Source organism: Lepeophtheirus salmonis, chromosome 1, assembly GCF_016086655.4.
Source record: "Lepeophtheirus salmonis chromosome 1, UVic_Lsal_1.4, whole genome shotgun sequence".
In the NCBI taxonomy this organism is placed as follows: Eukaryota; Metazoa; Arthropoda; class Copepoda; order Siphonostomatoida; family Caligidae; genus Lepeophtheirus; species Lepeophtheirus salmonis.
This window is the reverse complement of record NC_052131.2, coordinates 308,312-322,597: the sequence shown is the minus strand read 5'-3', so window position 1 is coordinate 322,597 and position 14,286 is coordinate 308,312. Positions and strand designations below refer to the sequence as shown.

Sequence of the window (14,286 nt, the reverse complement as noted above, 5' to 3'; positions counted from 1 at the left end):
AGGCAGATATGATGTCAAGGCGATAAATAAAAGCACTCCCTAGCTGAATAAAACATAATATAGTCAGCTGTTTCTGTTAAGAAGTTCATTTGCCACGAGAAATTACTTAAGTAAAGATGATTGTTTATGTTTAGAAGTAGATATTTTATATATATGACGTCACACAATTGGGCGTGTCTATCAATAAAATTTTCATGAAAATAGCGTCTCTGACCTACCTTGTCTCTAAGTATCTTGGTTAATATCAGCTACTTGTTATATGATGATGATGATTTTTTTTTTTTTTTTTTTTTTGGGGGAGGGGTGATGAATTACTCCTATAAAGAGGAGAACCTTCTACATTTAAAATAACATTATTGTAATTGTATTAAAATTCCTATATATCAATTTTTTTATGCATTTTTAAAACTATTTACACTAAAGATAGATGGGAATGAAAACTTCAGAGGGAGAAGTTAAGAACACGACTTAGGTTGTGCTCTACAAAATAACCTCCTTAACTGTTGGTCAAAAACAGCCATTGCTATTGGGTGAAAATTAAAAAAAATTATATCTTTCTCCAAATCAATAAACAGTACGATACGAGCAAACAGACAAAACATGTTCATAAGATGATGTGCACAATCAGAGCCTACTAAACAACACACATACCCTATAAATTATACTTTTTATTTAAATTTAAGCAGCTGAAACTAGTAAGATGTCTAGTAAGTTAGTGATCAAAAGGTTAGTGGGACAACAATACTATGATCACTATGACTGACACATTAATGTAGTCTTGAGTTTGAATGGGTATGAATCTCCAGTAATAAATTTAACAACAATGAATCCTCGAAGAAGTATTTTAAGGAAATATTCAAGGAGGGGGCTTGTTCCTGACTTCATGAGCACTGGATCCTTAAATTTAGTCCTAAAGTAGAAAATGTAGAAGTATGTCATTAAAAATTACAGACCCATTTCCCTCCTGAATACCTCACATAAAATAATCACTGAAATATTGAATAGAAGACTTTCCAGAATTCTTCCATGCATTATATAAACGGATCTGAAAGGATTTGTTGGGTCATGCCTGCTAGAGTATATACCGCTCTCAATACATGATGGTATAGACTTATATGCATCAACCAAAGACACTGCAACTTTTGTTAACTTCGAAAAGGCATTCGCTACTGTCCCACACAAGTTCATTGTCAAATGGCTATATAGGTACGGACTGACGGATGGGACTGGTATCATTGTTTCAGCCATTCTTAGGAACTCATCATCGAGCATTGATATTCCTGGTGCTCACTCTAAGTTTTGCATTCAGCGTGGAGCTGGGCAAGGAGATTTGCTATCGCCATCCCTCTTTTTAATCGCAATAAATTGATTTAAACGAGATTATCGACTCCAACTCTAGCCTTGAAGTTTTGAAAATAAATGAAAAGTCACTCAAGTGCTTATTATAAGTGGATGCTCTTACCTTATTTCTAACGAAAACACAAGAAAAACTTGTTTATTCCATCTCTCACGCCATCAAAGTCCTTCAGAATTAAAAAAAAAAAAAAAAAATCGGATCTCTCCATCAACATTGAGAAGACTCAGATCTTATCCAACTGTGGCCACTATCTTAAGACATGTGATGGTCTTAACGAATTATATTTTGTTAAGTCTTTCTCACTTTTAGGAATTGAAGTTTCTTGCTACATTGCAGATCCTGAGAGAAGAAATAAGGCAAAATTTTTATCTACTATACAGAAGGGTATTAGATTTCTCACTAATACCCCACTCACTAGACTTGAAAAACTGAAGGCCTGGGATATCAATATCATCCCAAAACGTTCCATCTGTTGAGATACGTTCCTTTTTCAAAGATGATATGTGAATGAATGTATAAATTAAGGGAAGATTTAGTATGGGGGCATGCAAGAGCATAGGTTTCATGGTTGAGGATTAAAGCTCCAACTCTTTCGTGATTAAAACGACTCAGCAGCTCTGGTAATTTTTGGGCAATTTAAATGAAATTTTTTTTTACGACAAATTGGTTGTCGATTTGCTGAACGGATCTATATGGGCCCATCTGAAATGTTTGGAGTGGTGAAAAGATCGGGTCATCTTTGGAGGAAGATTTGCACAGTATGGAGCTCTATCATTTGAGAATGTCCTCCCTTTACTAGGTTCAAACTAACCACTGAATTATAATCCTCGACGGAATCGTAGGAGTGAGACCCTTAGTAATGCAGGGATTACTTTTGTAGGTCAATATATATGTATCAGAAAGAAGCCCCGTGTTGAATAACTTCTTTCTATCCCATAGAACACGGTGGATGTTCTCTGCACGAGATTTCAAAAGTAATTATCTTGGTCCTTTGATCCCTGCTTTAATTATCTTAGAAGTCATTCAAAAAAAAAAAAAAAAAAAATGATTAAGCAAGTTTTGACTGTTTGTATTGGTCGTGAAAAGAAGAACCCTTCATCAATCATAAGGCGAAGGCCATTAGTAATAGCATGGATGATGCGGATACAATAGTCATTTGGAAGAATCCATTCACTGATACACGTCAAAAATGGGTGAGTTATAGAGATTAGGAACGTATTGTATTTTCACAAACAAGTCACAGGAAAATCCTAAAGAGAAAAACTGTTATTTTTGCCGTAAGAAGTTGGAGTCTCGTTTCATTTATGTATTCTAAAAATGTGAAGAAATGACACCGATTCTTAAGATGGGGAGGAAGAGATTTGGATGAACTTTGAGGCGAGACTGTTGTACACATGTATTGTACCCCTAGTGGAGTACTTTATTATTAATGTATCAAATATATGTATGGATACTGCGAAGTTTTGTAGAGGACAGGGATGTCAGAAGACGTCCTATAATAAACGATAAGTAGATAACTTGAGTAGTTGTTATTGCCAGACATGACATATTACATGGTGTCAGAAGTGGGATAAATTATTCCGGAAAATGGAATAACTTATACTTTGACTCCAAATGGGGATATGAACCCAATAATACCGCATCCAGCTACTCTAGTAGTGAGAGGAGATACGGCTGGAGGAACCATGATAAAAACAAAAGAGTTGAGAAGGTGGTGGAGGAAACACCAGATATTCAAGAGATAAACCCTTCACCACAGTATTTTAGATACTATTGAGGAGGAAGAGTGTGGTACAGCAAGGTACATTACCATGTTGGCCCATGGGATACCCGTCAAAGTAAAGCTAGATACTTGAGCTAATGTTACGCTGTTTCAGGAATAATATATAAATACAATGAAAGTAAAAACAATGAAAAGGTAGGACCAGCAAGATGTTAGATTGGAATCTAAATGTTCATTATGTATGTGACGAGCTGCATAAGGAATGTTTCAAGTGAATTTAAATGGAACTTTCGAAAATAGAAGTATTGGCAAGGAATGACAGAAAAGCATCGTCTGAATACAGATACGTCTGCACATGGCTTAGGTACAGTGTTGTACCCGAAGAAAGGAAAAGGGTAGGATGCTCCTACAGAAAAGGAAGCGCCGGCGGTAGTTTGGACTTGCGATTATTTTCCCGAATTTATTTGCGGGAAGAAATTGGGCCAATTTTTGGATTTTGCAAAGGAGTGCGTGTTTAATCAAACTTTTTCGTGTCCAAAGCAGCCACATTAGAATGGTTTATATGATAGAGATGAATACATTTTTGAAAAAAAATGGAGATGTAGAATGGCGTACAGGTCAGCTCCATTGCAAAATGGGAAATCCCCTGCTCAGCTCCTCTTTAATAGGGAGTTCATAACAAAGGTGTCAAGGATTATAAGGAACCTGAATGATGAGGAAGTGAGAAAAATTGAGGAAGAGCAACGGAAGGCTAGTGAAAATTATTATAAAGAACATCATCGAGGGGTTAAGGAAGGAAACCTGGAGAGAGAGGACAGCGAAAAAGGTACCAGACCTCAATGGAGGGGCACACATTGTCAAGAGAAATGGGAGAAGGGTGAGCGTAAGAATAGGAAAACAAGCCTACGTGCCTCTGGCACAAAAACGAAAGGTGGAGTTTTGAAGAGGGATTTGAAAAGAAGGATCGTTTGTATTTGTATTTAAAGGAATCGTTTGTTATGCCAAAAGGGGGGATATTGTAAATATGTATGGTACCCCTAGCGGAGAATTTTAGTATCATTTATATATGACAAACGCACAGTTGGACTTTGTTTTATTAATATAGATAGATTTTATGCGATAAATGCTTTTTTCTTTGGGTAGTAACCAAATATAATTGAAAACAATTATATAGTAATAGTAAGGGATTCATATTTTAACTTTTGAAAAAATTCACTTCCATGCTTTAGATCGTCTCGACTGAATCGTCATCAATCAATCGCTGTATCGGATGAAGGTTCATCTAGTTCTGAGCAAAGTTCGTCAGATGACGAAGTCATATCTACTGATGTTAAATCCCTTGCTGCACAAGGGGATGTACCACAGGAATTTTGGCAGGTAAATTATGATATCAATCCCTGGAGCATTAATATTTTCAGTCACCATTACAGGTGCAAAAGCTTATACGCTATCTCAAAATCGGTAATTTAACTGCTACAATCATTTCACTTTGCAATTTAGCAGATTTTGATCTGAAAAAAGAGTATTGTCAAATTGCTATAATGGATGCTGGTGGATTAGAGGTATGTTTCATTCTTTTCATTAACTAATATGTTACTTTATATCAGTTTATGTTCATAAAACGCGATATTTTGTAAGTAATTATAAGTACATAAAATACTACTCGAATTTTTCTGTCTTTTAATTTTACTCATTACTTATATAATGCATAATTTTCGATTAAAAGATCAAGGGGGGAACGTAACCTTTCTTCCGAAAAGAATCAGAGAAAGCCTTGAAATCATTTGGTAATTAGCCTAATAAAACAATCAAATCAGCTGCTATTTATCGCTTTCGTATTTCCAGACTATAGTTATTATATTATTGATCCACAATTTTTAAAATAATTGCATAACTATATATTTCATCATATTAAAATTCTACATATTTATATATATCAAGTTGCCCAATTAGAATGTGTTGCCTTCAGCTGCTCTTTGAATTCCAATACTAATATCTCATGGAATACCTAACCGATGAACTACATTTAAATCTGAAATTAATCACGAGTAGTTATATTTTCAAAAAAATAAAATGTTAAATTAAGAGTGAAACTAAATACTTGAATTTCAAAAGAAAATTAATTAATACGAAAAAAATTCTCTGAGGGAGTAAATTCAGAAAATGATATTAAAGGTATTACTAGGTGCACGAAAGTGCTGAAGGACAACTCGTAGAACATTGAAGTGTGCCAACTATCTGTGCGTTAACCTGTCCATTTCCCTACTATGATATATGTAATTATTTATATTCAATTTTTTTTAAAACTCCTGATAATGTTCCTTGCGGTAAAATATGTCTTCAATTGAGCCTTTGTTGAAGTTTGTTATAGTATAATCTAAGGATGATTAATTATCAAAAAATTTACAGGTTCTAGCCAATCTTCTCGAGACAGATAACATCAAATGTAAAATTGGGTCTTTGAAAATTTTAAAGGATATAACCATTCACCCTTCAATACGAAAAAGTAAGTCATCAAATAACATTTTATCATTTATTCTTCAGTCAAAAATCCTTCAAATAGTAAAAAAAAAATATATATATATATCTATATGTATTAATTATTGATTGACTTTTAAAAAGTGGATCTTTAAAATTCATATTATCCTAACATTTTTTTTATTCATTAATAAAATTATTACGATTTAGGTATCACACTGATGGGTGGAATCGAGCTCATGATTACGACTTTATCCGATCCAAACAAAGAACTTCAGTTTTTATCCTCAGAAACCTTAGCAAATCTTGCTAAATTTCGTAAGGCTAGAAAAATTGTCAGAAAAAACAATGGAATCCCAAAGTTGATTGACCTTTTGGAATTTGATATGTCAAATATAAATATATCCAAAGTATTTATACATAATATAAATATTTAAAATATTAAATAACACGATACTCTTCATAGATTTCGCCTGACTGCTCAGACAAAGAATTGCCCATGGAATTACGTGTTGCCAAAGGAAGTGCCTTTGCACTTTGGTCTTTATCCAAATCCAAGAAAAACAAGCATGTCATTAAACGCTCTGGAGGTCTTCCTCTCATTGCAAATCTCTTTAAGTTCAAGCATATCTCGCTATTGATCCCTGTTGTAGGAACAATTCAAGAGTGTGCATCGGAAAAGGCATTTAGAATGGTCATTCAGTCTGAAGGGATGATTGAACATCTAGTCAAAAACTTGAAAACTACAAGTCCAGAGCTAAAAATGTTATGCGCCTCTGCTATCTTTAAAATGGCTGAAGAAAATGATAGTCGACAGATTGTTAAGCTTCATGGAGGTACTTATTTTTACAAAATGGCTAAGACAGTGGTTCCCAATCTTTATATAAATACTTCCATCCCACACAAAGAGTTGCTACTAAATATTCGCAGATTGTTAAATTGGAATATTTTGGTTGTATACATAACTTTTCAACTTGGAAATCGTACGAGTACAGAGAAATCACCGGAGGACGATAAAATAAAGGAGTCTTAGTACTCCTTTCGTGACCTTTTTGTAACGTCTGTACGACTCTCTTAAGGGTAGCGACTCCTAGGTTGGGAACTACTGAACTTTGAAAACATTCATCACAACTCCTATTTCTTTCTATCTTCATCAGGATTAAAGCTGTTGGTTGAACTAATAAGCGAAAGTACAAATCATAATAATAAAGAATTAATGGCGGCAGTCACTGGAGCCATTTGGAAATGTGCTACGACAGACGATAATGTGGAGATATTTGGTGTAAGTTTGAATTAAGTGTGATAACAAATGTTTTTAATTCAAGAGTTAAAAATGATATAATACTATTTACATTTCTACAATGTTTAGAATAATTCAAACTTTATACCTTAATTGAAAGGTATTCAAGTGAGACACGAGGAAACTAAACATTTTCTTTTCATTTTCAAAATTGTTATTTATTAACTAAACATGGAACAAAACTTAATACATCCGCAATTTATTTTATTTCTTTAAACACATCAACCTTTTTTTCGAATGCTTTTATAGGATTTGGGTCTTATGCCGATATTAATCAAAATTTTGAAAGAGAATTCAGAAGCTCTAGACGATCTCCAATTTAATACACTGAAAATCAACGTGCTAACCAATGTCGTTGGAGCTCTTTCAGAATGTGCTGACAACGCAGTTAATCGTGAAAGTATCTCGGAAGGTGAAGGTCTCTCACCTCTCATTAAACTCATTGGAACAAATCACTCGGAACTTCTTGTTAATGTGAGCTCGGCTCTTGGAAGCTGTGCTCAGGACAAGGACACTCTCCAAACAATTCATCAAAAAGATGGAGTTCGACTCCTTTGGTCTCTCTTAAAAAACCCATCTGAAAAAGTGCAAGCAAGTGCTGCTTGGGCTCTGAGTCCATGTATTAAGAATGCAGCAAACTCTGGGGATATGGTGAGGAGTTTTGTGGGTGGATTGGAGCTCATGTGTGGCCTTTTAGAGTCCAAGGATCAACAAGTGAAATGTGCTTGTAAGATCATAGTTCTTAATAAAGCAATCCTCTTTTCAGGTTCTGGCTGCGGTGTGTTTTGCAATTGCAAATATTGCTAAGGATAAGGAAAATTTGGCTGTAATTACGGATCATGGCGTGATCGAGAAGCTATCAAAACTAGCAGATACCGACTATGATTTACTTCGAGCAAAATTGGCAGAGGCTATTGCTAATTGTTGCGAATGGTCAGGTAAGTCATACAAAGACAAACGACTAATAAATAAGTAGTGTAGATCTCCACTCTTCAATTTATTGTCTTATTAGTAATAAGTTTTTACTGTTTAGACCAATTTTTGACATATTTCATTTTTAAATTCCTTTATATTTAGGGAATCGTGCGTTGTTTGGACAGGCAGGAGCAGTTGCACCATTGGTCAATTATTTGACCTCTTCTGATGTAAATGTTCATCGTTCGACCTCAATCGCCCTTTATCAACTTAGTAAAGACCCTTGGAACTGTGTGACAATGCATCAAAACGGTGTTGTGCCCCATTTACTCCGACTCATTGGATCTGAAGATGAAGAAGTCCAAGAGGCTTCAGCTGATTGTTTACAGGTGCATTCAAAATATATTTATTTTTATAAAAATTCCTTTCCTTTAATTAATAATTAATCATGAAAATCAGTCTTATAAAAATTATTTCTGGATCTATTTCCAAAGTTGTGGTGGATCTTTTTTAAAATTTTATTTTATTTTCAAAATGGAAATTAAGACAATTTCTGTATATGAGAACCATGAAAATTACGACATGTAAACCAAATCCCCTCCTTAAAAATATCACATTGTTGATTTCAGAATATCCGAAAGCTTGCACTTGCCTGTGAAAAATTTCGTTACCAGCATATGAAAAACAAATTTGATAATTAAAAATCCAACCTGTCCTTGAACTACTCAAAAGGACACATAATATAAAAATATGAAGTATCTCTAATATTCTTGACACTGATAAAATGGACCGATGAGAAGTACAACAAGCGAAATGGATACTTTTTGATTAAAACTTGAAAATACTACTACTTATAGGAAATGGTTTAATTTTGATTGAGTAGTTTTAGAGATGTTAATTCAGTTATAAATTGACGTCTTCCTCGTCAAGAGCTTGTCCAAACAAAAAGCACAAATAAATGAAAAAAGTATTTATTTTTCATGAGTAGTTTGGTAATAATATTGATACAATATGTTTGTATATACAACCTACAATCTACATGTAATTGAATTATATGACTATTTCCATAGGAGTTCTTATAAATGCACTAATTAAATATACTTTATACGAGTATGAGCAACAAAGTAAAACTTGATTACATCGAACGAAATATAGTGCAAATCTCAATTATCAATCCTTTATAGTTAAAATTTTCAATATCAGGAATATTTCATTTACTTTGTGAAACTCATGAAGTAATTTCCATTCATATTTCTATATTATAGATCTATTAACATTAAAATCTCTTCAATTTCTTCCCTTAAGTTTCAAATATGATATGTTGTTATATGTTGATGTTATACATCAAAAACTAATGATTAATTATCACTTCACCCGTGTCAGTAAATTATTAATGAATTGATAAATAAAAGTATTATATAATGTATAACTGTGAAGAAATAAATATGAAATATTATAAAAATGCAACTGAAAAACGATAAACTATTATTAAGAAATTAGATTAGAAGTTATATGCAGAAAATTAGACAAACTAAAAATGACAAATGATACGATACAGACGTTATTAATATGAAATAAAACAAATATATTCAACAAATTATTAGCAAAAAATGTAAATTAGACATATACATAATTGAATAAGACATTTTTATACTTGAAATGAATATACTAATTAGGAGAATAGAATATGCATTGTAGGCAAAAATATCGATAAAAGAGAAGCAAATTATCTCGAAGAGTCTAGAATCATCATCCAGTGTTTTTTTTTTATGACAAAAGAAACTTACAAGTAATAAGTAACTTGGGACTTTTGAGCGATTTAGTTGGCCAAAATGAAAAATAAACAAAAACGCTTATTAAAAAAAAAAAAAAAAAAGATTAGAGAAAACACTAAAATTGAGCAATTTGTATTTAAAGAAAAATAAAGTTTTATAAAGATAATTTAAAATAGTATAGTTTATATTTATTCATAAATTTTGCCATATAATATCGGCAAATCAAGATTTTTTCCATTTGCCTTCGATCTGTATTGATAGTTTTAAACATAACAAATCAAAGACCTTTATAAAGAGATATTTGTACAATAAACGTTGGTAAGATATCGATTCCATTAAATCCAGGTAATTTTTTTATATTATACATAATAAGTTATTGTTCATCTAATCAAGATTCTTTATATATAGATGTATTTTTATATATGTATTTGCAAAATAAGTATGAAATCTCCAAGGCATCTTTCTATCCTCTTCAAGTTGACATGTTCCGACATCAAATTCAATTTGATACCTAGTATCCATTTTTAAAAGTCTTCAGGAGTTTTTTTATACTGTACACCTTAAACCAGAGGTGAAGACTTGAACTTGATTATCTATTTTCAAGATTTGTGACTTGACTTGATCACACAATAAAAAACTCAAATCTTGAAAAAAAAAAAACTTAAAAGTTAAGACTGACGAATCAACTTTTACTCAAAAGTCATTTCATTTATTTCGCTGGATGTTGCATAAGGTAGGGAAGACTGAAGATAACTGTTACAAAAAAGCAGATTTTTTTAAAACTGTCATAAGTTTCACAATTTAAAAGATAATTCAACGCCCGGGCAGCATGACATAGGTAGTTACCTAAGACAAATAATTCCAAAGTATTTTTGATGTAGTGCAATAATTAATAGCCATTCATTGGTGTTTTCGAAACTAACCAAAAGTAGGATACTTGATACACCAGGAGGAGACATGATACAGTTTAGGATTAGACATGTTACATCAGGAGGAAACATGTAAAAACTGCCATTTGTTATATTCAAGCATTTATTTTACTTTTTATTACAATTTGTCAGCATAAAGGAAATACTTCTAATTACATATATAAGATAAACAAATAAAACATTTACAGAAACTGAGCATAGTTTATAATAAAATTTAAAATAATATTTTTTTTTACTATTTACTGTGATTGATAATTAAAGTATATCATGAAATTGCACAAAAAACAAAACATAATTAAATATAATATATTTATATAAATATATAATAAAACTGGGGTGTAACAAGTCTCCTCCACAGTGTTGGAATCAGAATAAATGATGTGAACTGAATATTGAAACTAATAACATATTACAAGCATGTTAATTAATGCAACAACATGCTAGACTATGATATTTAATATAATAAAATTAAAATCTCATGTTTTATAATAGAAATATATATCAACAAACACTTACTAAAATGTTTACTTTTTGTGTCAAAAATTTCAATTTCGAAATTCTCTATAACTGTAAGCATTAGGCATCTCGGGTTTTATGTTGATTTGATAAATAAAAGGAAGATATTTAATTGTAAAAGAACAAGGTGGTTAGATAACTTTACATTTGTAACATATCTCCGCCCAAGCAAGTATCCTCACTCTCCTCTACTCTTTAAAAGTATATTTTAATTTCTGAGGATTTGAACTGGACTCGATAGAAATATTTATTGACTTGGATTTGTGAGCAAAGACTTAAGACTTGACTTGGACTTGCAGTATAAGGATTTTTGCACATCATTACCTCGAATAGACCTTCATTTAATTTTCTATCCACTTTTTATTTTGTTAGCTAATCAAATAATAAGGCAGAGTAAAAATTAGTATATCAGGTGATATTGCAAAGAAGCCTTGTTATACCCATTTGCCTTAAAGAACTCGACTCCTTCCTTAACGACTCAGCGAAAAACGATACGAGGCTCTACTTTGCCTGTTCCTCCACCAAAAATTGATATACAATTCCACTAAGGTTGGCGAACTATAGATTCTTTATTAGCGAGTGACGTTATTACAACAATAATTTGGCAAATAATTAACAAAAAAGAAAATAGAAGACACGGAGTAATCCTTTTCTCTTTTCTAATATAAAAATAGTTATTTATCGATACTTTTTGCTCAGTCTTACTCATCAGTAGAGTCGACATGCTTGTAATGAAAAAACTACCCTTACAAATTAGAAAAGGAAAAAAGGTAATTAATTGTGTGCTCTTTCTTATTTTTTGTTCATTACAATTTTATGCATACTTGCACTTTCAATAGTCCGAACATTTTCCTCATTCCTCTGTTAGTCTCTTTCGAGACATGATATAAGAAATAATACTGAGGATTTATTGGAGAGTTATCTTCTGTATTTATCAAAGAAATTTTTTTTTTTTAGCTGGAGCATAATTACTCCGGTAATGATATTCTTACTTGCTAAACCACCACAAAGTCAATGGAGTCCCAAAGTATTGTAGTGTGGTCAAAGATAAAGAATAAAATTCTAGTAAAATATAATCTTCTTATCTAAGGAGAAACTACGATCCTTGACTGCAGTGTTGATGGGTTGGTTAATAAATTTGAAAGATATGAGGTAAGCTGACACTAGAACAATAACTAGTATTGAAGTCAAAAGTCTTAACAACGTTTTGGGCTCCGAGGGTACAGTTTATTGTATAAAAGCAATAAAAAAACCTTAAGCTACATTTTCCGATGATGAGGCATGTCACTTGCCTCTTTCATGGTCAGAACAGAATAGTAATGGTCTGTCCTAATTACTTGAAAAATACCAACACTCATATCTCTGAAGTAAAATTTTGCTCCTTAATTCTGAGAATCGAAAACGATTGATTACTAGAGAATTAAAGAAAAGAGTAAATAATCATTAATTTTAATGTTCAGGTCTAGTACGAGTTGTCATGTGCTTGGTTTTTCTTGTTCTAAATATAAGTCATCATGTTCTGGGCCCATGTAAATATAAGTAATGCTTGGATATACCTGTATTGATGTACGATGAATAAAACTAATGCAAAAGGTTTTTGTATGATTACAAAAACGTTTTTATTGATTCTGTATCTTGTTCTGAACTCGAGATATTTCTATTTTTAGGCTGAACAATGATGAAAAACTACACTAAGATTTATACAGTTAAAACTTATTAATCATTCATAGTGATAAAAAATATCATAACTTATTTTATAGAAGAATATTCCATGTTTAATATACAATAATACCTCTTTAAAAATATGCATATCCAATTATTTTGGTTCGATTTTGTATGTTTTGAGTGATCATATTTTTTTTATAAAGGATGTATAAGCAAATATGCAAAATTCTCTTAATAATGTGTACTACTTCAATATAACTATAATGACGTCATACATGTAATAAATAATAATAACTAACATAAATATCGAAATAACAAAATTTCAATATAATACCACGCTTCGTACAGATTCAAATAAAGTAATTACTAATTATATTTGAAGTATTGAAATTCCCTACTCATCGTGAATATATCTCTTCATGGTTGTAATCCATGAATCTTATTATCTTGATTTCATCTCCGTAGGTATAAATTGTATTCTTCAAAGATGGTATAGGGAAATTTGAGCAAAAGTTATGCTTTTAGGAAAATGGATGTGTAATTTTATCTCCTTGCTCCAAACTCCCGTCCGAAAAAGAGATGCCCACCCCGGACGTTGAAGCATCAGTATGAATTTTTAAATATGGATTGAATTCCCTGACGGAAGGAGAGTACGAGTCTCCTAAATTTGACTACCATTTTAAGTCACTCCGACTCTGAGATAACAATCTGATTGAGGGCTTATAAGGGCCATGAAAGTGGCTTCCTAGTCCCTAGGAAGGTTCAGTTTCAATTTTTTCTATCTTTTTCTTTGGTTCGGCTGATTCTTTAGTAAGTCATTTATGGCCTTCGATGTTTGTGTGGCATCAAGTAACTTCCACTTGTCTAGCTTTTCTCTCAGGGCCTGGGATCCTCTCTTGATCCCTACAGTCTGTTCCTAACCATGGCCTGCATCCTTCTCTTTGATTCCACAACACACCCATGCTCCTCTCAAGCATGTCTTGGCCTCTGCTTTCATGCCATAGCTTTGATCAGGTTCCAGTTTAACTTGGAGGATATCGTTGGAACAGCATCGGGCTTTAAATACTTTTTGGCATTTGGTCATGTTCTCGGAAAGAACATTTCAGATTTATTGTTCAAAATGTTGAAAACGTACGATATAAAACAGAGTGACGTCATAGAAAAAGCGACATCTTACGACAAAAAAATAAGAACAAATGACCATACTATTTCCTCAGGCTAACGATTGCGATGCACTAATTGGTTTAATGCTTTAGTTTTAGTTAAAGGATTCAAGGGAATGAGCGGAGATACCAAAAATCTACGACAACGACAAAAATTTAAGAGAAATAAATAAGTTCTTCATCTACGTTCTACAGCTATTGCACCGACTGATATGTAGTTGTTATTCTCTCATGATTTAAAATGGTTATTTTTTTAGAAGAATATTTGTTTAATTATCTTTATTAAAGAATTCAATTAGAAATTTAATATTTAAAAAGTAAATTCAGTTCTTTTTGAACTTTATATTTATATAAGCGAATTTTACACTGCAAACTTAAAGAATATTATTAAGAAATAATATATTTAAATAATTAACTATAATTAAAGTTGGCGAATTTTTACATGTGTTGCACAATTTTATGCAT

At 32.1% G+C, this 14,286-nt stretch overlaps 1 protein-coding gene across 1 annotated transcript; it reads left to right on the top strand.

Moving 5' to 3' along the window:
* The first annotated feature begins 3,851 nt into the window (after positions 1–3,851).
* Positions 3,852–9,248, top strand: gudu (Armadillo repeat-containing protein gudu). Its single transcript, XM_040727414.2, has 10 exons — positions 3,852–4,457; positions 4,511–4,642; positions 5,490–5,586; positions 5,769–5,968; positions 6,025–6,394; positions 6,716–6,840; positions 7,108–7,572; positions 7,625–7,796; positions 7,936–8,162; positions 8,403–9,248. Exons 2-10 carry the CDS (start codon positions 4,622–4,624, stop codon positions 8,472–8,474), a joined length of 1,749 nt encoding a protein of 582 aa, XP_040583348.1. The 5' UTR covers positions 3,852–4,457; positions 4,511–4,621; the 3' UTR covers positions 8,475–9,248.
* Positions 9,249–14,286: the final 5,038 nt, after the last annotated feature.